A 25,307-nucleotide genomic window follows, 5' to 3' on the forward strand; every position below is an offset into this window, starting at 1 on the left:
CCTGCGGATTATTGTTACAACCTCCTGGATTAGTATTGCAACCTTCCATATTTGTGTTACAACCTCTAAGACCACTGTTATAACAGACCTGTATCAATTAATACATAGGGTGTTCTTGAAACCCTGTCACATCCGAAACCACGATGATCAGTATGAGCAAGACACATTAAAATATTTTTTTAGAAGAAATAAAATTTACAAAAATAAAATATCAAATAAAACAGCTGGTAGCTTACTTCTGCAGGGGAGAAACGAGGAGGTGGGAGGGGGAAGTCTGATACTCTGTCAACCGCGCGGCCACGCCCCCCTACAGAAGTCAGCAACCATTTGTTTTTTTAATATTTTATTTTTTTTAAATTTTCTTCATTCTAAGTATTTTTTTAAATATGCTATTATGTTTTCTTGCCCATTCTGATCATCGTGGTTTCAGATGTGACAGGGTTTAAAGAACCCCCTATATATAATAATGATGTTAAAAATCTATCAACTAAGAGATCTATTCATTTTTAACAAAAATATTTTATTCAAAATTATGATTAACCTGCTTCTGAGTATGTTTTATTTACTGTATTTATTTATTTTAGATTATGGGCGAGCCAAATGGTGTACCACCCATTGAAAATATTCTCAAGGTAAGTTATTTTTTCACTTGCTGTGCTATATTTTTTCAATATTTAAATTATTTATTTCTTGTCATATTATATACATAAAATCATACATTTATGCAAAGTAGCTTTAACTGTCGAACTAGGATTATTTACTCCGTTCTAAGGCTGTCAACACACAGTAATCAATACATAGAAAAAATTTTAAAAGGAACTAATAGGCAAGTGAAAATATAGTGAAAAACGTACTAGAATACATAGTAAAAAAACATAGTAAAAAATACAGTAAAAGGCATATTTGAAAACCCAGTAAAATACGTAGTAAAAAACAAAACACACATCAACTTAGTGGCCATTTACTCAAGTGGCCATTTACTTAAACCATCCATTGACAGGTCATAAGCCCTGTAGATGCCTAGACTTTTATATTACCTTATCTTAAATGTTCTTCATCTCAGTTGTAATATGTTAATATAAACAGCTCCTCGGGGAGTTAAATCCAGTCCTTGTCTAGAATAATTTTGACAAACTCAGATTATTGTTTATCATTTTGAGTTCAAATATGCAGAAATGTTCCTGTATATATTTTCTATCCGCATCATAGTGGATTCATTCTTAAATGCCCTTATCAATGTGGCCTTAAAAGCGAAAATGCTTGTGTTAAAGTATTTTTTTAAAACTATTTTTGATAACATTTATAACTAGATGGCCAAAATTAGTGAACTTTAAGTTGCGCCTCATTTTTTACAGATTAAGAGGATATGCGATTTTTAGGAACAGCTTTAGGATGAGATTTTCTGTACCGGTATCTTAAGCGTTTTTCAAAATTACTGATCATATTTGTACGCCGTACGTCCTAAGACCGCGGATAAAACTAAGCTCCTTTTGGTTTTTGGATATTCCTTGTTCCCATAGTAAACAATATATCAAAACATCAAAAGGATAGAGACACGTCAATTGTAAATATCTAAATCGCTGCTATAGTACCATAATCCAGGATGAAAATACGCGAATACGTTTGCATGAAGATAAGTCTGACCGGGTTTCTTCTTAATGTAAGTCAAAAATAGGCTGAAAACTGCTAGTTTCTTATTATTAATAATTTTTTTTACAGGAGATGAAATCGGTGGCCATGACGCCGCTGACAGCTATTGCGGCCACTCCGCGGAAGGAGACAGAATCAAAATTCAACTTCAATCTCGCCAATGTACAAAAGGTTAGTATTTTTCGCGATAGACCACGCTTTTTAGTGCAAAAAATATATTTTAAAAATCTCCCCACCCACTGTCGTATAACAATGAGAAACGTCAACCCTACGGGAAATTGCATATAATAAATGTTTTCTTGCGTGCGTTAAAAATTGGAGCACTAAATTGTACTTCAAAGTTTCCTGAAAATGTACGAAAAAAATATTAACAAATTTTAATAAAAACGAACTACTCTGAACGACGTCACTGGTTCATATGAATCAATCAACGATAAGGGAGTTATGGCAGATTTCCGGTTTGGTTGCCGTCAATGGACCGATGGCAGAACTGATCGAGAATAAGTGAAAGAGAACCTCTGACGGCACACGCGGAGTTATTTCAGAAACACAAAACTTTAAAAAATCATAGCGCTGATAATACGATTTATAAAAATTGTAAAAAAAAATTAGTTAGGACTTTATTTATTTATTTATTCACACTCTTTATCAAAATACAATTCCATGTTCACTTTGCCCAGCTAACAAGGGTACATACCCCGTTCCAAGCTAGGCAATTTCATTTTAATATATTATAATAGTTAACAAATTAATATAGAGCACAGACAAACAAAATATAAACTTATTCGGATACACATATATATACACACACACACGTACATACACCCATGCGCATACACATACATACATTCATTAAAAAAATTATTTATGCGAAACTGCATGGTTGTCATCTATAAATATAAATATATTATTTCTTATTTTTTATATTATTCTTAACACTTTAGAGAAGGATATGGAAGTCCAGGCATTTACAGGGCTTATGACCTGTCATTGGCTGGTTTAAGTGGCCACTTTACACACTGTGTAACATTCACCATTTTGCCTATGTTTGAACATCCATTTTTGTTCGATTCTTTCATCTGTTGATTTTAGTGACGTTAAAGAGCTGAAGAGATTCATCTGATCGAATTATTTCTCATACTAGAACAATTTTCCAATTTTTATACTTTTTCTTGGACCAGTTAGTTATATTACAATATTTTTAATTTGTCTAAATGTTTGTAGACAAGACTGGATTTCACCCCCTAGTGGGTCATTAAGATTAACAAATTACAACAGAGATGGAAAACACTTTAGAGAAGGAATATAGATACATGCATTTACAGGGCATGTGACCTGTCATTGGCTGGTTTAAGAGGCCACTGTAGACACTCTGTAACATTCACCATTTTGCCTATGTTTGAACATCCATATTTCTTCTATTCTTCCATCTACGTATGTTCCGTAAATTTATTCAAGATGTAAAATAATTAGATCGGTTTTGTATTTGTACAAAATAGAAAGGATTTTATTTTTATGGAACAATAGTAAATTTGTAGATTAAAGTATAACTCGTCTTAAATGTTTTTTTTTTAAATAGAACATTTCTTTTGCTTGTTTTATTGATTTGAAATCAATTCGCAGTTATTTTTTAAATGTATTTTTTTTACTTAAAATATATTAGTTTTAATAAATTGTAATTCCTGTGTTTTTCGTTTAGATCTACAACAACGACAGTGCTCCGCAAAACAATGGTCCCTCTGAAGCTAAGCCGGCGCCTCCTCCAACCAAACAACGTAAGTGCAATATTATTATTACAATAAAACGTTCGTGAACACAAACATCGCATTTCCTTCAGCACCGAATAATATCAATTTAATGAAAATGTTTATAAAAACTGTGTCAAAATAATAATAAAAAATACAGGTAAGTTATTCTTTTTTTTAAATGTTTTTCTATTTTTTAGTCCATGAAAACATTAAACAGTATAAGAAAACGCGTGAAAATTTGTATGTAAATGGGATATCCTTGGCCTGGATCCTTAAATACCCCGGGCGCAAGTGATCACAATTTTCAGTTCGATCAATATGTTGCGATTAATAATGAAAACTTTGATATATCGTTTAACAATTGTATTAGACTGTTCATTACCGTTAAATAGCACTGACGTGTGACGGACTAGGAAGGCAAAACCCGAACGAACAGAGCCGGCCGCCTCGCGCCGCTCGCAACTTGAACATATATAATGTACCTACTTATTCCTATGTTAGTTCCTATACACTAACATATAATGCTTCAACACTACAGTAAATGTAGTACTTTTTTTGGCGTAGTCTACCAACAATTTTTTTTTTTTAATCAACTGAACTCCCTCATTTGAGTGTCAATGCAGTGCCTTATGCATCACTGAATACGAATAGGGAAATGATGAGATATGTTAAAAATATATTTTATTAATTTAATTTTCTCCCTTTATTACAATTGTTACCGTCACCGATGACGTCACGACCGGCGTCGTCATGACAATACGTTGCCTACCTGTGACGTATGAGTTCGCTTTTCCCACGCATCTCACTCTTGCTCGAATTTCCCCAAAATGACATACCAGTTTATTTTTAACCAGGGCTTACCGCGAATTGGCAATACACGTGTATCGTTTTTTTTTCCGAGAATTTCTGAAAATGTTACCTTAATGAGTGAATAATCTTGCAATGGTCGAAAAATAGCAAAAATACATTTTTTGAAATTGATTTATTTTTACCTTTACGGAGTACATTCCTTTTTTAAATTCACACTCTGTTGTTGTTCGTGATATAATATTTTACATCTTTTGTAAATGTTGTCTTAGTCTTTTGTTTAGTTTTGTCTGGTAGTTTATTGTATAATTTCAGTCCCTGGTTTATTAGTCTAGACTGCCCTTGTCTCGTTTTAGAATGTTGTACATAATATTGTTACGTTTTCTACAATTTTTTCCAAGTATTGGTTCTTCGTCTTTATACGGTATTATTACCAGTGGCAAATTTATGAATTAATTTGAAGGATTCTAGTTGAAAGAAAAGTTCAGTTATATTTAATTGTTTAGTTTGTTTAAAGAGTTCTTTTGTTGCTGTTAGATGACTAATAACTAAAATATTTTATTTTGCCGTCTTTGTAGTATATTTATTTCATTTTGATTTCCTGTTACCCATAGAAGTTGCATATAACATATTTTAGTATGTATCAAAATTTATTGCAACAGTGAGGGAAAACATTTTTGAGAAGGGAATATGGACGTCTAGGCATTAACAGGTCTTATCATCTGTCATTGCCTGGTTTAAGCGGCCGCTTTACATACTGCGTAACATTCACCATACTGCCTGTGTTTAAACATATACATTTCCTCAACTTTTCTATCTCGACTTTTATGAAATAAACGAGCTGAAACTCATAGATGTCTAAAACAATTCTTCTATTTAAAGCCTGAGAATGCTTTTCTTTTAACTTAAATTTAAAAAAAAAAAAAAAATTAATGCACTGTTAAAGTCAATTAACTATGTTATTTTGTCGGATCGGGTGGAAACAGCCTTACAGTGAACACATTATAAAAAAATTAAATACTCGTTATCTTGACAAGAGGCAGTTGACCAATCAAAAGTTCCATTACGACGAAAAAAAGGTTCGTTATAGTAGTTGTTATAAATATGTAAATACAAAAACCTACCGATTTTATTGCCATGACATTGGAATGTCACTTTACTAATTATTTATTTGTGTACCTCGACATGGGTCAGAAAATAGTACAAGATCTTGTGCAAGATCATGTGCGGTCTCTTGCACAATAAATCTTGTGCCAAATCTTGGTTTTACACGGGACAGTTTCTGGGATTAAAAATTGCGCGTAAGCATGCGGAGTACGTTGATGTTTTCGGCACCGTGACGGATAACGGGCAGTTTCACAGTTGACAAAACGAGCCGTCTTCTGACGATTGTTCTGCGATCAACAATTATCATCAGGTTTTCTAAAATAACCGTGAACATAATTGAAAATCAGTATTTTCAGAAAAGAAAGGCAAGCGGAAGTGAAAAAGTTCAGTGAAACAAATGAGACCGAGGAATAATAAAGTGACACAATACGCGTTGTCTGTTAAAGTTGACAGATAAGACTATATGTGGTGTCGGAGAAATTTGATGAATCGGTATTTGAACATAGTTTTTCTATCACTCTCTCGCAGACGCCTCCCCGATATTGTGCAAAAAAGACAACTGTTCTTCGGACTGATGATAGTTAGCCAAAATCGACAAAATAGTGCTTTCGTTTTCCCGTTTTCAGCACCCCAAAACTGAACTTTTTTTTTTTTTTTTTCGAAGTATAAGAATGAATTTTTTTATGTCGATACCGTTTCCGTTTTTCAAAATTATTCCTAGTATTTTTATATCGCACGTCTTAAGATAGCAGATAACACTGGACGCTTATAAGTGTTTTTGGACTGTCCTAGCTCCCGTAAGACACAATTTATCAGAAAAGCAAAACGATAATGACTCGCCAACGCCAACAAATATAGTTTGTAAAAAATCACTGCTCTCATGTCATCATCCAGGGAGAAAATACGGGAATCCGTTTTTGTGAAAAAAAGTTACACCGCGTTTACTCTCAACAGTATCACAGGCGTGGGACGCGCGCTCAGCTCTTAGTTAAACTTGACGTTTTCTAATTTTTCTGAAATTGACCACAGATTTCACTAAATTTTTGTATTACACGACACAATATTAATTGGTACGAATCTTACACACGATATTGTACCATTTTCTGACCCACGTAATACGAGCTTTACGTCAGTATTCTGTAATACTAAGAATGCATTGCTTTTCATGCCGTACTAAACTTCCTTCTGCCTACTTGGTCATTTGAACACATGGATCACTTCTAAGAAGCTAATATATAAGTCAACCCATTTATAGGACTGATGACTCGTCATTGGATGGTTTTTCGCAAAAATATAATAATTATTTTACCTTTTGAATCGGGTTGGGGTCCCGTGCCTAGTGTCGCGGACTCGTGGAACAGGGGTCCGGGGAACAATCCCCACTCTACACCGATAAATTCCAATTTTCTTGTAATGAGTTATATACAATTCGCTTTGAATTCATTTCTTTTCACTCTTAGTGTAAAAAAGTAGCTAATTTGTGCAGAGTAAATTATGCATAATTATTATTTGTAATTAGTGTACGTTAGTAATATGTGTGATATTGAAGAAAAATAATCAAAGAAAACTACTTTTACCGCCATACTTGATCAAACAACATGGCGGATGTTGACCAACTTTCTCCGCTGGTTTTGAATTTGAATTTCGAATCATATTCATGCATTATATTATAAAGTTATTTAATAATCATTACGCTAATCTCGTGTATATGATTAGAAGATGTACCACTACCGCTTATGCTAAACATGTTGACAATGCGCGGAAAATTATCATGGCTGGAAATATTATTATTTGTCATTGAATCTAATCAATCGCGGCAATTATCAATTCCCCGCCAACCGGCTCGGTCGCAAGCATTCAATTCTGTCCGATTGTCGCATGCTGTCTCCCTCTACCGTAGCGCACCATCCGATAATATTCCTAGCAATTATGCTCCCGTCTCTTTCCCTCTTCCCGCCACTACACAATCGTAACGGTCAGTCTGCCGCGCGTCAAAACACCGCGCCGGAACATAGTAAAAAAACGTCAACAAATCACCGTAATCTATAATCTCCCGTTTTGATTTTTTTACTCGGCGCCGCGCGGCTGCCGCGCTTGTTCGCGCGCTCGGGACGAGACAAGGGCATACGTCACGTAGGAGCCCTTTCCACTTCCACCTTCCGCGGCCCGCTGCCGGCGGCCATGTTGTGACGTCACGGAGCGCGGTGCGCACGCGCGCACTCACCAACACACGGCCAGAATGGAAATCGGAAAGCGTACATACACCCGGTCGCACTTACACAATAGTACAATTCGACCGTACAATTTTCGATTCAGCGACTCTTCAAGATTTCGTTCGTCATCAATGGGTCTCGTAGGTAATTAATTAATAATACACAACTTTATTGACAGGTATGTGTTATTACTACTAACTACAAATTAGATGACAAATAACACAGTAGTAGTCCTCTCAAAAATATCAACAACAAAGATGGAAGTTACAACGGGCGATAATATGTTTTATTATAAAAAGCATACCCAGGTATCCTAACACAAAAACAGTAATTATAAGTACTTTTAAAATACAGAATAATACATTATTCATGATTGTATTGTTTTTATTATTCTCTAATTATTATTCTTGTCAAGTACTGGACTTCCATACTATTATCTCAACATCATCATGAATCTTTAATCCGCACCAGATGGTGCATATGGCACTGCATTGGTAAAGTACGTGCAGTTTTTTTCGATCTTTTCTCGACTCGATTTCCTATTTCGGGTTTTTTTACCTCAGAGTAGACATCGATAATAAGTACTATTTCGGGATTATGGTTCTATTGCACGCACAGAACTGAAGTCTTCATCCGCCTGGACACTGACAAAATGATGAGCAATGAAGCTTTTTATCTCCGTTGAATAATCAGAAATCTAGTGCAATTGCGATTGGACCTATTTTTTTAAACTGCTCGTTATCCAAAGAACGTTAATTTATTGAAAGAAAACTACTGCCATTGCATAAAATATATATTTACAAATTAACTAGTATTATAGGCCAGTGAGGAACTTCAGCCCTACGGGAAATTTGATACAATAAACGTTTTCTTGCGCGCGGTAAAAATTGGAAGCATTAAATTATATGGCAAAGTTTCCTGAAAATCTACGAAAAATATAATCAAAAATATTTTATTATGTACTACTTTGAACGACGTCACTAGTTCAGATGAATCAACCAATGATAAAAGAGTTATGGAAGATTACCGGTTTGCTTGCCGTCAATGGACAAATGGGCAGAACTGATCGAGAATAAGCGGAAGAGAACCTTTGACGTCACATGAGGAGTTATTTTACAAATACAAAACTTTAAAAAATCGTAGCGCTGATAATACGATATATAAAAATTGTAAGAAAAAATTGACTTAGCTTAATAATCTATTGACAAATATTAAAAAAAATAAAAAACGTCCGAACTTCCTTATTATAGTTTTCTAAATACATTGGAACCTCGTTTTACACGGTTTTATTATACGGTTTCGAAATAACACAGTCCAATTTATTTATTTTTGAACGATAGTTTAATCATGCAGTTTGCTAATGCAATATAATTATTCTGTATAAAAAAAGAATTCAAAGAATGTAAAAGTATAAATAAATAAATTATTAGTGGCCCACCGAATCAAGAGTTTTGGCTGAAACCGAAACCTAATTTCTCGAAACTTATTGAAATAAGTTAAAAGTTACTTCAAACCGCCCAAAATTAGGTTCTTTTATTGTCAACCCTTATGAGTTCATTAAAATAAGTGTCAAATAAATTTCAATATGATATAAAAGGCATACATTTAATGGGTAAATATTTTTTTTTTCTAGCGCTTTTTAGTTTGTAGTTTTGCTTTACTCGGCCTCGTGGTGTAATGGCCAGCACGAATGCCTACCATGCAAGAGGTATCGGGTTCGATTCCCGACATGGTTGATATGAAATATTTATTTAAAAGGGTAATTTTACACTAGAATATTTCATAGTCCCTGGACCTGAAGCGTAAGATTGATCATCTTACCTTCATGAAATGATCAATATACGCTGCAATTAACGTACCAATACAGTGCCCCATGCACCATTAGGTTCAAAAATGGGAATAATAATAATAATCAAAGTTTATTAACAAAAATAACAATAACTTTATCTACTACATAATCACTTAGGTAATAGATTTCTCTGGATCATGTCTAAGTCCGCCTAACTAGGTACAACCTGTTTTAAGGCAGACATTTTTATGCAAAAATAAACAGTAAAATTACTACCTACTTGTTAATATACTATACAGTTATACAATATTAATTTATTAAGAATTTATGTTTAGTAAATTTTCCGATTTTTCTCGACCTAAATCCAGTAACCATTTTTTTACAAATTTGTTAAATTGAATCCGATTTGTTAAAATGAATGATGATGATGTTGTGCTATACTCGTACATATAACTTATTATGTAACAGTTATTCTATGTACTTTATAGGAACTTAAACTTATCAACTATAAAGGAATTTTAATTATGTAAATTGAAAAGATCTCAGAACTACTAAATGTAGTCAGCAAATGTCAAGTTTTTATTTTTTATGGCAATGGCAGTACAAAAACTTATTTTTTTAATGGACTACAATCCAATATCTCTAAATGTGCTAATTATTTATATTTAATAGTTAAGTATATTTAGGATACTTAATATATATATTTTAGATTTCGGCTGAGCCGAATACCGCCGCCGAAACTCGTTTTATTGGCCGAAACAGAAACTTCGGTCGGTCACTAACAGTTATACTTTCCGTTATTGGAATGCCCACACCGCTCTTTTACTTTCTCTGCTCATATTTTTTTGAGATCCTGAATTGATTTTTATACAAGGAAACCTATCCAGCATTGCTCTTTTTTGTACACTTGTTTACCCTGTGGAACGCATCCCCCGTGTAAAATGAGGTTCAAGTGTATTACTAAATACAATTCGAAAAAAATGAACTTGTATGGGGCCATTCAAATAATAATCGGTAAATTATTATTTTTATTTTATTTATTAAAAGAAAACAGCAGCCATTACAACAAAAAATAAATATTTACAAATAATCCAAAATTATTCCAATTATGCCAATTCGCCCTTAAAGAATTATTCTCGTCGTCATTCTATCTGTACCTTAAAAAATATCCAAATAAGATTATTTATTCATTTATTTTGGTTCACAAATAATATACGAGTATTTGACATTGGTATAATAATCAAAAATTGTTATTTAGATATTGTTTATCGATCATATGTGAACTGAACACAGCATGCACAAATAAAGAAAAACAAGTTTACAATATATATTTTTTTAAATTGGCTAGCTTAATTGAATTATATGATTGTTATAAAAGTTATTACAATAAATCATTACTAACAGGTTATTACAAATTATTTTACCTAACTAACATAAGCGACTTTTTGGTTTTATAAATTGCGTTACAGTTTTCCTATAATTATTTAATGTATCGTTAAAGATATCAATATCAGCATTACTTTTTACATTATTATACAATCTTAACATACGCGATAGTGCATTACAGTGCGCCATATTATTATTGAAGGTTGGAAGATAAACTGTTGTGTACGATCTCAATCGCCGACTGGGGACATTCGGGGGTACATATTTAAATCTATAAAGAACCTACAATTTTAAAAAAATAATAATTTAAAAAATATTAGTACATATAAGAACATGTATTTTTGTATGTAGTGATGCTACTAGAAATATTTTCTTCAATTGTAATTTTTACATGTCAAACACTTATTTTGTACGTTACCAAAAATCTTAAGTCTGGTCATGTCAAAAGCAGGCAGAACCGGTGGGCATGTATGAATGTGGAAGAAGTACGTGTGTGGCGGCCCATTCCCTCTGCCTACCCCTACAGAGAAATGGCCCGATGGTAGTAGTAGTTGTATTGCAAGTATGTTATTTTTTTTTTCCAACAAACGCCGTATTTTGGCACTGAACTGATATCAAATTAGCGTATTTGAGACTACTGACGTTTTTTTTGCATAAAACAAAGCGGGCCCCGATTACAACGAGAAGTTAACATTTATCTCCAATTTTATCTACAAAGTAAAATTAAGTTTTCTGTATGAAAAGCAGAATACGCGTACAATTTTTTCTTCGAAACATTTTAATTATATTAACATATTACAACCGAGACGAAGAACATTTAAGAGAAGGTAATATATAAGTCCAGGCATCTACAGGGCTTATGACCTGTCAATGGCTGGTTTAAGTGGCCACTTTTCACACTGTAACATTCACCATTCTGCCTATATTTGAACATCTATATTCCTTCAATTCTTTCATCTGTTGATGTCTGTGAAGTTAAAGAGCTGAAACCTTTATTTATGCGGGTGAGATTCATATAATTGAATTATTTCACCTACATACTAGGCAATGCCTGAAAATGTTATTTTTTCTATTTCTATACTTCTTCGTGGACCAGGTAATTTATCAACAATATTTTGAGTTTGTCCAAATATTGTTGATTTTAATTATAGGTAACCGACGAAGATATATTATATGTTCATACAAATACACTCATTTTTGTACACATATATTGGTTTTTCTTTATAGACAGTCTCAGATATCTCTGTTAATTTCCCATTGCAATCGGGGCCCTCTTAAAAAAACCATTAAGTATATGACGAAAGTGAAAATCGGTGTTTTTATCACGACCGTGTATAATAGCTTATTGCGGTAATTTTTGCATTTTTAAGTTTAAAACGGCAAAAAGGGAACTGCCGTCCTCTAAGGTACAGATTTGTATTTATGTAATTTTTCGTTCATTAACTTTAATTTGTTGACCCCGCGCCACAGGTTTATAACCCGCTGAACTAAATCCCTCTGACGCCACTCACACAAAGGTAACTCCGTATCCTTACGTCGCCTTTCTTTCGTTTGTGTGCAGACTTTGGTATGTCCGTATGTCGTGCTCGTGCAACAGATACCCAACGAAATAATAGCTTCCTTGAATTTATTTTCAGTATAAAAACACACATAATGCGCATCGGTTTCCTAACAATATAATGACCTAATGCTTTCCTTCCAGCACAAATAGTATTAATTTGCCATTTTAAATGAATAGCTAGGACTACCGGTGAAACAGTTTCTTTTTATTCGTTATAAATGAATATTAGAGATGTACCGACTAGTCAGGAAAGCCGACTATTCGACCATATTTGTAGTCGGCGACTAGTCGGCTGTTTACTTTATTCGTATTTCCATACTTCAAAATAGGGTGATTGAAATGAAATCGTAACCTATATTAATAATTTTTATTATAGATTCAGTTTTACAGTTTTTAAATATAATCTAGGAATAGGAACTCTTCCTTTGGCATTCAATAATTAAACTTATCTAATTACTAGTGAAATTTGAACAAAAAAAAAATTCTAAACGAGAGCTTTTACAACTCTGAATCAAGAACGTACGTAACCTATTTATTGTTTGTGTTAGAATCACAGTTTCGGTTTCGTAACATAAATAAATTAAAATTGAATATTCATTCAATTCAAATTAATCAAATATTAGTTTCTAACCTACAAATTAAAGTATGCTACACACAGTTACGTCACATTGAGTATCATTTAACAAAAATGGCAAACAAAATGTGTTAAGAGCATGTTAGTCTTGTTAAATTATTTATATTTTTTAATTAAAGGCAAATTATGTTGTAAAAAGCTAGAGTTTCTGCCATTTCTGTTAGAATTAGATTTCTTTTTGTTTCATATATATTTCCAGCTTCGGAGAAAAGTATCTCACTGTAAACGGAGCTGGCTGGACAACAAAGGTACACTTTAGCGAGGCGCGACATTTCGGGGTATCTAGAACTGTTACGGCTCCACCACTCAAATGGGTCATCGTTGCGATTTATCTCCAGTAACGCACGATAAGAGTGCAATTCATGAGCTGCACTTGACTTATCATCATTAATATCTTCACGAGCGAAGTAATATGCCACGAAAATTGCCGATGCCACACAAACTCCACCGAAAGCAATGATCGGCTTGACCGACTAGTCTGCCTTTTTGCAACCGACTAGTCGGCCAAAGTCATAGTCGGCCCCATCTCTAATGAATATCGATTTGAAATAGTTGTGCAATTTTAACAAATCATTATTTATATTACTGATATCATTCTATTGGCTGTATTGATTAATTTATAAATAAATTATAAGAACTGAGAAGTCAAAGGAAAATATTACCTGCATGTACTTTTTTTCTATAAATGAAAAGCAACAAGAATGAATTTTCATAGCTTACAATAAAAGCCTAAGCGTTTTTCCGCAAGTGGTGATTAATTTATTTATTATTTTAGATAACCAAATTAATTTTAATACAATTAACGCAAGAAAATAACGAAAAATGTTTTGTTTTGTGAATCACTTAGTCAATTTATGTGGCTTGTCGGTAGAAAATTTATGAAAAACAGGTGATTTATTACGTTAACTACGATTAATAATTATTACTTTGCTCTACATTCAATTGTTTTTTTAAATACCAAATAAACATTTTGCCGTGTTATTTTTCATTAGTTTATTATACGTTTGCTTAAATTGTTTATAATACAAATAATTGTTGTTTTCTCCAATAAACAAAATGTATAATCAAAATAATATGATCATTAAATTACATAAATCTACATAGTAATCTGTGTACTTTTAACATTTATTTAGTACAGCGACAGTTTATGACACAACCAGGAATGTCAAAGGTATGTGAACTTGCCCCGACTTGCTAGAAAATTTGTGTATTAAATTAAGAGTCACTTCAACCACTTTATTACATCAGGCTCAAGAGTCTCACTCGTTATTGACGAGGAACAACAATTCGGTAGTCAGATTACAGAAGGGACCATGTGTATTTTTTTTCAGTTTTTTCAATTAATTTTATCTAAATCATTAAAATATTTTAGTTTGTAGATTGAATCAAGACCTTTTTTTTTAGCTCTTCTGAACATTTTTGAAAATACAGATGGTCCTTTCTGTCATCTGACTACCGAATTACTGTTTTATATTGATTTTGTCATTATTTTTTATTTATGTTAAGTGTTTAGGTACGTTTTGTTTTTTTTAAATTAAAAAACACCAAAGTTTATTTACCTTGTTTTTCAACCGTCATGGAAAACGTCGTTTTTAATGTTAATTTTCTTAGAATCCCAAGCTGGTACCTACATAATTTTCTTTTACTATCCATGCGTGTAGGACAGTCTTCAAGTTGAACTAACCACTACATAAAAACAAAGTTCACAATACAATTACATTACCGCGCGGTGTAGGCAGTTAGTAGGCAGTAGGTAGTAGGTAGCTAGGTAGGCACCGAATCCGAATAGAAGACGAATGACGGAAATAACCGAAAGCCATTCGGAACTTTCCGCCAACTTGGCACATTCTTCTTTGTTTGTATTGGTTCGCAAACACTCCGCCGCAAATTGCACAAATTAATTGCACAATAATGTCCATATTTTTTCTGATTATTGAAACATGGGTGCATTGTTGCTAGAAGCAATGTTTACAGCTTATAGAAATACGTTTAACGTGTATAAAGCCATGAATTATTCTAATGTTAGTAACAACTATTGTTGGTATAGGACAAAAGTCAAGGACTTGATAATATTATTATCTAGAATAAATATTCATTACATCTGTTAAGTAAATGAAAATGTATCATAGATATTGCGTTGTAACGCTGTCAAATTATTCATTTCCTCGGAGAGGTGATATACATTCAAAATAAGCTTTATTTTATTTGATTTTTATTAGGAAAAACAACATAAATTATGTAAATAAAAAGGTATAAAAAATAATGCGTGCATCCAGTTAAAGTTTTTCACAAATTTAGTATAATAACAAAAAATACAGGGCCTTATAAACCTGGTATAAAATTACCCCTAGGCTGATAGAATAAGGATAGTATAGTAAAAATTCTTACTCGCATAGATTTATAACCTCGCATAGATTTATAACCGGTATAGAGCTGGGATAGCGACCATAGAAACTTATTCCAAGTTTATACCTGCGTCCAACGTGGGTATAATATAATACTGAAATAAGCTTGCAATCTGTCATCTTTCACATTTTCAGTAGTAAAATGGATTGCATTTATCTCGAATTTAAACAATTTAGAAAACATGCTGTCTTTTTCGAGATTTTAAAGTGAAATATCGTTTACGAGTGTAAAAATGATGATCAAATTTACATTACTTTCAGATAAATTTTATTTAGCATGTGTTTTGAAAATGATCTTTGTTATATTCTGCTGTATTTATACATAAAATATTTTTTATTTTATTTTATTTTATTTTATTGAATTAAACGGCACTTAGTGCCTTTTACATATTAGTTACAAATACAATTACTTATACATACATGTAAGCATAATTATAAGTAATACAGAGCATTTAAAACAATATTATTAATTTAGAAAGTCTTAGAAATATAAACTATATAAAAGAATAAAATATTACCAGTTGTAGAATTATCGATAAAAAAACATAATTTCGTATTAGAAATACTTTGAACCAGTTAAAAAAAAACTAAGAAGACAATTTTGAATAACAATAAAAAAAATATATATAAATATATATATATTATATAACGTATTTAAATTTATTAAATAAAAATATATGCCCATTAAAATGTCCTAACAAGACGAAACGCGTCAATATACCCTCTTTTATATTTAAAAAAATATAGATATAAATTTGGAGCAGCTACGATGGATTAAGGATTTTTTTACAATGGATTATATATTTTTTTTAACCAATTGCCTCAATTTAACGGGACAATGACTACTACTACTACTACTACTACTACCATCACGCCATTTCCCCGTAGGGGTGGGCAGAGAGAATGGACCGCCACACACGTCTATCCTGGCATAAAATCCTAGCCTCTTCCACATTCATACATCTTGTCATACATGCCCTTCGGTTCTGTCTGTTTTTGACATGACCAGACTTAAGATTTTGGTTTATCTGATTATGCCACGTCTTCCTTGGTCGTCCTCGTCTAACGTTGCCGTTCATTTTCACCATATATACCTGTTTTACCATTCTTTCGTCGTCCATTCGTTCTACGTGACCAAACCATCTCAGAGACCCTTTCTTAATCTTATCAATTATACTTGTCTCAGATTTACACTCTCGCCTGATTTCATCATTCGTAACCCTGTCATACATTGATTTTCCACACATTCGTCTAAAAGATCGCATTTCAACCGCGTTCACTCGGCTTTCATCCTTCCTCTGCCAGTTTCATGTTTACAATTATATATATATATATATAAATTTTATCCTTCTTGTCATTGTATTGTATAGTGTTTAAATTATCGTGAATAATATTAACAATATTTTATTTTATTTATTTTTTGAGTTTGTCCAAATTTTTGTAGACAAGGACTGGATTCAACTCCCTGGGGAGCTGTTTATATTAACATATTACAACAAAAATGAAGAACAAGAGAAGCTAATATAGGTAAATAAAGGTTTCAGCTCTTTAACAAACAAACATCAACAGATGAAAGAATTGAAGGAATATAGATGTTCAAACATGGGCAGAATGGTGAATGTTACACAGTGTGTAAAGTGGCCACTTTAACCAGCCATTGACAGGTCATAAGCCCTGTAGATGCCTAGACTTCTATATTACCTTCTTTTAAATTTTCTTCATCTCTGTTGTAATATGTGAATAATATTAATATAACTTAATAAACTTTCGGTTTGTTTTCTTCCTAACTAAATAGCCACTGGGTTTTTTATTTTTTGCATAGAAGTTAGGTACATCGTGTTGGGTGAATAAAATATCTTAAACCTTATTAAAAATTCTAGGAGCCATGAAGCTAAAAGATCTCTGTCCGAAAGAAGTTCTTTTCCGCGGTACAGTGTGTTTCTGTGACGTCACACTACGAGTTGATATATTGTGCGCTGTTATTTATTAAAATGTAAAAAGATTTAGCTTTGTTAAGTAACAAGTAGTTCTGGAGGCTCCAGCGCGATCTTTCTACCTCGCGGAATAGGCGTTCACACGCTCGTCCGCACGACATCACGTTCGACCGGCGTCATTCCGTCGGTGGGAGCTCGCTCGTCGCTCGTCGCTCGTCGCTCGGGAAGCCGACGGCCGCGCAAGGTGCCCGCCCGCGCGCCGCTCCCGCTCCGCGGGGTGCCCCCCCGCCCCGCGGAGTAATTGTCAACTCGGAAGCGGTGGAAGCGGCATTGTTTTCTTTGTCGTAGTACAAACGGAATGTGTTTTCGGATCTCGGAATCTGGATCTTGCCGTTGCCGCGGCGGTCCGGGCTCCGGGCTGCGCGGCCGAATCACGACGGGCCCGCCTTTCGTTTGTTTTCATCCAGTCGGCGAGTGATGCCATTCGAGATTTTTTTATATTTGTTTTTATTTGAAAATTTATTTATAAACCCTTACGGATTATTACATTTATTTTACAAAAAATAATATAAACTTTTTTCATTCATACTCTGTTGTTCAAAATAATATTTTTTACATCTTTTGAAAAGTTTGTCTGAGTCTTTTGTTTAGTTTTGTCTGGTAGTTTATTGTATAATTTCAGTCCCCGGTTCATTAGTCTTAATTGTCCTTGTCTTGTTTTAGAAAGTTGCATATGGTATTTGTCTGATATTCTCGTATTATGTCCATATTGACTACATTTTTTTAAAAGTTTTAGTTCTTCGTCTACAATTACATCAGTAGCTAATTTATGGATAAATTTGAATGATTCTAGTTAAAAGAGTTCAGTTATATTTAATTGCTTAGTTTGTTTAAAAAGTTCTCTAGTTGCAGTTAACTAACATAAATATTTTATTTTGTTGTCTTTGTAGTCTGTTTATGTCATTTTGATATCCTGCTCCCCATAGTAATTGCGTATAACATATTTTAGTTTTTACATAGGCTTCATACATTAGATTTTTTTCCGTTTTTGGAACAAAGTTTTTGATTTTTTTTAAAAAGACTCGATAATGTCGCCACTTTGCTTATTAAATTGTTGATATGAATTGTCCATGTCATTTGTCTCGTTTACGCGCCGCCACATGCGCGACGCTTTGAAATTACGTCCCGCGGTTATTATTTCGCAACCCGAGGGTTGCTATTCTGAACCACTCTCGCTGGACGAGAAAACAGTTTTTGTCGCGTATTTTGTATGTAAATACGCGAGATAATACTGCCGCGAGAGCGTTTGGAATACCAGCCCTGAAGTACGCTGGTTCGTCTTAATCGGCCGTATTGTATTGCAGGAGTGCAAAAACAAACTTTTGAATATTTATTAAGTATATTGATCTCGGCCTCGTAGCGTAATGGTCAGCGCGTTTGCCTACCATGCAGGAGGTCTCGGGTTCGATTCCCGACATGGTTGATATGAAATATTGATTTAAATAGTGTTTTCACCTTAGAATATTTCATAGTCCCTGGACTGGTACCTGAAGCGTATGACTGATCATCTTACCTTCATGCAACAAAAATGATGTAGATACGCTGCGATTGGTTACCAATGCAGTGCCATATGCACAATCAGGTGCGGAAAGGGAATGATGATGATGATATTGATCTTAATTTATTGCTACAGAGACGGAAAACTTTTTCGAGAAGGGAATATCAAACTCTGGACACTTAAAGGGTTTATGGCCTGTCATTATCTGGTTTAAGTGACACACTGTAAAATTTGCCATTCTGGCTATGTTTAAACATCCCCATTTCTTCAACTCTTTTTGTCTACGGACATTTGGACATACTCAAAACATAGTCTGGTATATTGCCTAGGATTTTCTGTGGTGTTTGCTTATTTGCCTGTTTAACTATGAGAACACTCGAGCATTATAATTACTAGTGTTCTTCTTGATGTTTTAATTAATATAATTTTTAAAAAAGATGTTCGTTGTATATCTCGCTAAAAAAAATGTAGAGATACGCAATTAGCCCAGTCAAATAAGACAAAAAAAGGGCAAAAAAAAACCACCATTCGTCTCCTTCTCTGTAAAACTTCAAATTTAATTTCTACACATATCATTTCCATATAAATGCTTATCGTATGCAAATAAAATTAGTTGGGACGGATTTTAAACGCTAGAATATGCTATTTGCCTTGGCATCATACTTTAGAAGCTCATAGCTCTGCAACCAAACGTCTTAGAACAAAAATGGGTGGAATCATTTTGTAGGAAATTTTATCACCTGTATTTTTTTGTATTTCACATATGTTTCGGTAGGAGTGATAGTATCCGAGATTTTTGCAAAAAACTAAATAATGGTACATTTAAACTCCTCCCCCCCCCTTCTCGAGCTCACCCCTATCTTGGGGACTTGAGACAAGCATCAACTCGAGTCATAAGGAAGCGTTCAAGACCATTCCAAAACTCCAGGATATTTTTCCACCGATTTGTCTAGTTTGACTGGACTAAATGTTCCTAAGAAAACGATGTGGTTAAACTGCATTCATAACTCAAAACAGTCACATTTAGACTTACGACGGTGTACTTCTGGGGGTGCCATTTATTTCCAAAACGAAGTTTTATGTTTCCTGTTGTATTTTTTTTTACGCGCGTTGTTATTGAATATCTCGGAGTTTTACGGTGCGTAGGCACCGATAAGTGCCACAGTCGCGTGTTCCGACCGACCGCGACCGGGGAACCGGGGACCGGGGATCGCCGGATCGGATCAGTGTGTGCACATCTACACGGCGCGCGTGTCGTGTCGCGCGAGATGCCGGCCGAGCAACGCGACTGTGACGTACGAAAACAAACTGGCGATCCCGCCATTAATCATTGTTATTGTTCTTTTGTTTTCCGCCCGGTCGCGCCGAAATGACCCTTCGGCGGGGCGGCACAAGGACCGGAATCGCGCGAGGATAGTTATTAATCTATGGTGTAATGATCGCTAAAGGCAATAACAGTTACGTCTTTACCGATTCACGGTAACCGACATGTTCGCCGTTTGGAATTTGTAATCGGTTCAATGTGCAATATTGTCCCCGAGTTGTGAATCGATTTATCGGATATTTTGTGTAACGTTAGCCCGCGACTGTGATTAGGGGGCCGCGCATCATAATATCCCCTCTCGGGTCATTCTATTTTAGTGTGTGTGTTCTATACAATGTTAATGTGTAATGAAAGGGGGTGTAACTAGCCTCCCTTCCCTTCCTCACTTCGCCGTGGATCTCCAACTTGGCACGTCAAATTGTAATTTTACTATGCATTGGATACGAGCGCTAAACGCTAGGGTTGTGACTACCGCATTATCGATATCGACCCGCTTCTTAACTCATCATCATCATCATCATCATTCCTCCATCGGTTCACTGATCGCAGCGTATTGGAATCATTTTTGTTACATGAAAGTAAGATGATCGGACTTACGCTTCAGGTACTAGTCCAGGGAGTATGAAATATTCTAGGGTGAAAACACCCTTTTAAATACATATTTAGTATCAACCGTGTCGGGAATCAAACCCGAGACCTCTTGCATGGTAGGCAAACGCACTGACGACTACATCACGAGGCCGACAAATCTTAATTCGGTATAAAAAAAACACAGTGATTAATTTATTATACGTACAACATATACGCACAATAATATTCGTTAACAGGACATTCCATACGATAATTTGCTCGGTTAATTGTTAATATTGTTTACGAAGATACGAGCTTTGTTAGTAAACAATTCTCAGTGCAGTCATATCACTCCACTACTTCGGGAATTACACTGGTTACGTTTTCCACAGAGGGTGGAATACAAACTTTGTTGGGTTATGATCCGAAATATCTAAGGGAACTTTGCATTCCAGATGAACTAGTTGACAGACGTCTTACGTTTAGATCAGCTACATCTACGTCGAGAGGAAAATTTATTATTCCTCTACGCAAACAGCGCACTAAATTCGGCGAACGGGCATTTGCGGTCGCAGGCCCTGCGGCATGGAATGCTCTCCCAGCAGAGGTGCGAGGCTGTGAGAGTGAAGTGACGTTTCGGATAAATTTTAAAACCCACTTGTTCTCTTAATCATTTGAATAAATCCGTAGCATGTGATAACAAAGAAAATTGTTTTGCTTAAATTACAAATTCAAAAAGTTAAAATTCAATTTATTTCTTCATATAATCACTTTGTAAAGCACCCTTGAGGTATTATATTACGAAAATGGCGCTGTTTAAGTTATCCGTAGTAAGAATAATAAAAATGTATTTTTAATGTTTTATTAACACGACTACAATTCCGATTAGTCGGACCCTTTATCCTTTGGAACGGACTGTTGGAGGATTTTTGTAGTACCATTCGGATTGCTCATTCCTATTTTGACCCAATGATGCACATGGCATAACATTAGCGTCCCGATTGCAGCGTTATTTTGGTCGAAAATGCCCTATGCTTGTTGTGTCTTACCCAGCATTATTAGCAAGACGATTTAAAACAGACTAACGCGCGAGTAAAATAGCATTTAGTTACCTTTACAACTGCTTCACCATATTTTTCCTTCTTTACTGCATTATCACAATTCACAATAAACTTCGATTAACACAAAAAATCCCTTTCAACCATCGAATGTGCAGAAAATATTTTTCGTTATGCCAAGATAAGGGGTAATGAGTACAGCGTTCGTATTTGCATCATTCTGCAATAATAAATTGATCTATAGTTTTTTTTAAATATAATAAATGGCAAGATGTTAATCCTTGCGCTTTTGACACACATTTAATTAATTTTAATAAATTACAGCACAAAACACCCGGCTTGAGTAAAACCTCACTGAATTTTTGCGTTCTCAACGGGAATCGAACCCGGAACCTTTCGTGCGTGAGTCAAGCGTCCACGCACCACGAAGGCCGCCACATCATTAACATCAACACAAAATATTTTAATAAAAGACACTTCTATTTTACCTAGCTTCGAATCAATTCGAAAACACCATATTTACTTTAAATAATGAATGACACAGTGTGTAAAATGGCCACTTAAACCAGCCAATTACATGTCATAAGCCCTGTAGATGCCTAGGCTTGTATATTACCTTCTCTAAAATGTTTTTCATCTCTGTTGTAATAGGTTTTTTTTGTTTTCTTTTCAATCTAATAATGACTCATTAAATAAATGTTTCGTTTAAACTTATAATAATTTTATTTTTATTACGCTTTTTTTTTCATAGATTCATAGCTAAAAGCCTTCGGTATAATTTTTAACTAAACATTTGGTGCTTTCTTCGAAAAATACGAAACAATCGACGAAAGAATACGAAGGTGTCACAATTTGCATTCTTCTTTTGCAATTTCCAAAATGTTGATTTTTTTAGTTGAGTCGTTTTCGTCCTAAAGGTGCGGTATGTACATGACCCTCTATTAAAATTGCGACGCACATATTTCTTTATTTGAAAATATTAATGAATTATTTATTTAAACGCCATGTTTTACATGTATAAATATAAAGTCAGAAATATTTTTTTTTACATTAGCAAATACAAGTTAATTAATTAAGAAGAATAATAAAAATAAAATAAAAATATGTTTTCCTATTATTAAAAAATATGTAAAAATACTAACAATTTGTCACATTCAATTCGTGTGAATCTATGTATGTTACTTCGATACCCATTAAAGACAGCCAGTATTTCCGTATTTTGTATAAGTATTGTACTCGTATAATCGAAGAACTACCAAGTAGGTAGTTTGTATACAACCATTGTCTCAGTTGCGTGTATCGAATGAGACTTTATTCACTATCCCACCGAGTCGTGTTTCCAACACTAATTCAAACAGCTATTATAATAATAGGTCGATCTCGTATCGCATTTCAGAGGGCAAAGCAGGTAACGTTAATATTACCTTTGTGCGTATAGAAAAAGCTGCGACGTTTATTGTATTATTACGGATTATTGAATCAAATAAATTCCATACAATAAACCTCCTATTTCAAAGTCTAAACATATTTATTTTCTCTTAAGTTACTCAGGACTTTATATAATTGCAGTAGACGCTCTCTTAACCGGGCCCGACCCAGGGCCCGGATAACGTAAAAGCCGGTTAAGCTAGGGTTTCCTAGGACAGCGGTGCCCGTATCTTAACGGCCGTAGTGAACGGTGATGCGGTGGGAAGCCGTCGTAACGTCGTCTAGAGAGTGGTTTCATAGGGAAATGGTGTTGATAACACCGTTCTCCTAGGAAACCACACTCTAGTCATCGTTACGACGGCTGTCCACCGCATCACCGTTCACTACAGCCGTTAAAATACTGGCACCGCTGTCCTAGGAAACCCTAGCTTAAAAGAGAAGGTAGTGAAAAACACATTTTTTCAAAACACTAAGAAAACAGAACTTTTATTCACAAACTCTAAAAAAATATTTTTTTTTAATTTTTTTTTTAATGAATTTCATAAAAGGTACATGTTTTTTAAAAATTCTATACATATCTACGTTTACACATCTAGTAAATGTTATCACTGTCACTCTCCAAAAAAGAGACTAACTCTTGTGCTTGGAGAGTGACTTACGCTGTTGTAGTTGTTTATTGTTTATTATAAGAGTTTATATAATTTTAAATACGAGTACATGATAAAAAAATAAAAAGGATATATAATGAAAAAACATAAAACAATAATACATTTATACTAATTAAAATTTAATGTAGTTTTTACACGTGTTCAAAAAATTTCTTTAGATTTACTTTCAACTTATTTATTGATATATTATTTTTAATAGTTTTTTAAGAAGTTCATTAAGAAGATTATGTACAGGAAAAAGCCACACATCACTCCAAAAATTTTTTAAAAGTAGGCCTACAATGCATTAAAAAATTCTGTTATTTTTTTGCTGCTTCTTGTGTTGAATCGACTTTTTAAAAGCGTAGTCACGCCATTTTTTTATGTACATTACATATACTGCAGTAGAATCCTTCTGCTGCTGAATGTACATCGCCGCCACCTGTAGAGCCTCTTTTCCTTCGTAGTGGCTAACCGTGTTGTCTTCTTCGTACTCCTCGCAGTCGACTTCCTCTTCCTCTAGTGCTTCGTTGATAACAGTCTGAACTATCTCGTCATCATTCGACATTTCATTTTCAAGAGCGTCATCTCCTTCAAGAACCAATTCTTGAACATCTTGAAGTTCCTAGAGGAGGTTAAAGCGGCGCCGGTTAAAATAGCGTCTACTGTATCATATTTACCAGTCCATTGCCACATAATCGTGTACATTCATTACTCAATACGTACTTGCCAATGAAATAAAAAGTAACGACAAATAGTTTTTGTTGCTAAATTTTCGGGTGATTATAAGATTTACTTTCAATGCATTTGGAGCAAACCTATTTTAAATAAGTAATAATACATAATACCCTCCCAGTACTCCATACTACATAGTCAATATAAAATCGGTGTCTCCTCGTGAGCATGAATAAGTCAAATTGAATAATCAAATCGTCAATTATTTAAAACGGCAAAGACAGACGTACGTTCAATGTTATATCAACACGTGAACTATATAAATGTTACGTATTGTTTAAATTTCTAATTGGTCGCTACACATCGATAGGGACGAGTTGTCAATTTTTTTAAAGTTCGAGATTAGCATTTAGCAAAAATTAATGAATCTGCTTTCCTTCCATACTTTTACTTTTATTTGCTTTTTATATATCTTATTTTTTTTTTGTTTTTTCATTGTGTATTTTTGTATTATTTAATTTAGTACGCACTGTTATTTGGCGTATTATTTATTACTCCTATTTCTTACTATAGTATAGAGTGAGTTTCTAGAAACCATATCTCAATTATCATTTCAATGATTTCATTTCTTTTTCCATTGATTTCAATGATACTAACATTTGGTTTTTTTAATACTACTATATTTTACTATTATACCATTATACCATTATTTTATTTATTTCAATGAAACTATTATTTTGTTTATTTAAATATGTATGAATCTAAATTTGTTTAATTCATATTTTAATATTTATATCTGTTTACCTTTTTTAC

General features: G+C 33.9%; 1 protein-coding gene across 4 annotated transcripts in view; it reads left to right on the forward strand.

Moving 5' to 3' along the window:
• Nucleotides 1–25,307, forward strand: part of LOC148280764 (uncharacterized) — a 291,962-nt gene that overhangs the window by 209,164 nt on the left and 57,491 nt on the right. For all 4 annotated transcript variants that reach the window (XM_088227848.1, XM_088227846.1, XM_088227849.1 and 1 more), the window contains 3 exons: nt 585–632; nt 1,720–1,821; nt 3,350–3,425. In XM_088227848.1, the coding sequence (XP_088083974.1) occupies nt 585–632; nt 1,720–1,821; nt 3,350–3,425 (226 nt within the window). The remainder of the gene's footprint in view (nt 1–584; nt 633–1,719; nt 1,822–3,349; nt 3,426–25,307) is intronic.

Source organism: Micrasema longulum, unplaced genomic scaffold (genome assembly GCF_059751315.1).
Source record: "Micrasema longulum isolate JH-2025_06_02 unplaced genomic scaffold, ASM5975131v1 h1tg000545l, whole genome shotgun sequence".
In the NCBI taxonomy this organism is placed as follows: Eukaryota; Metazoa; Arthropoda; class Insecta; order Trichoptera; family Brachycentridae; genus Micrasema; species Micrasema longulum.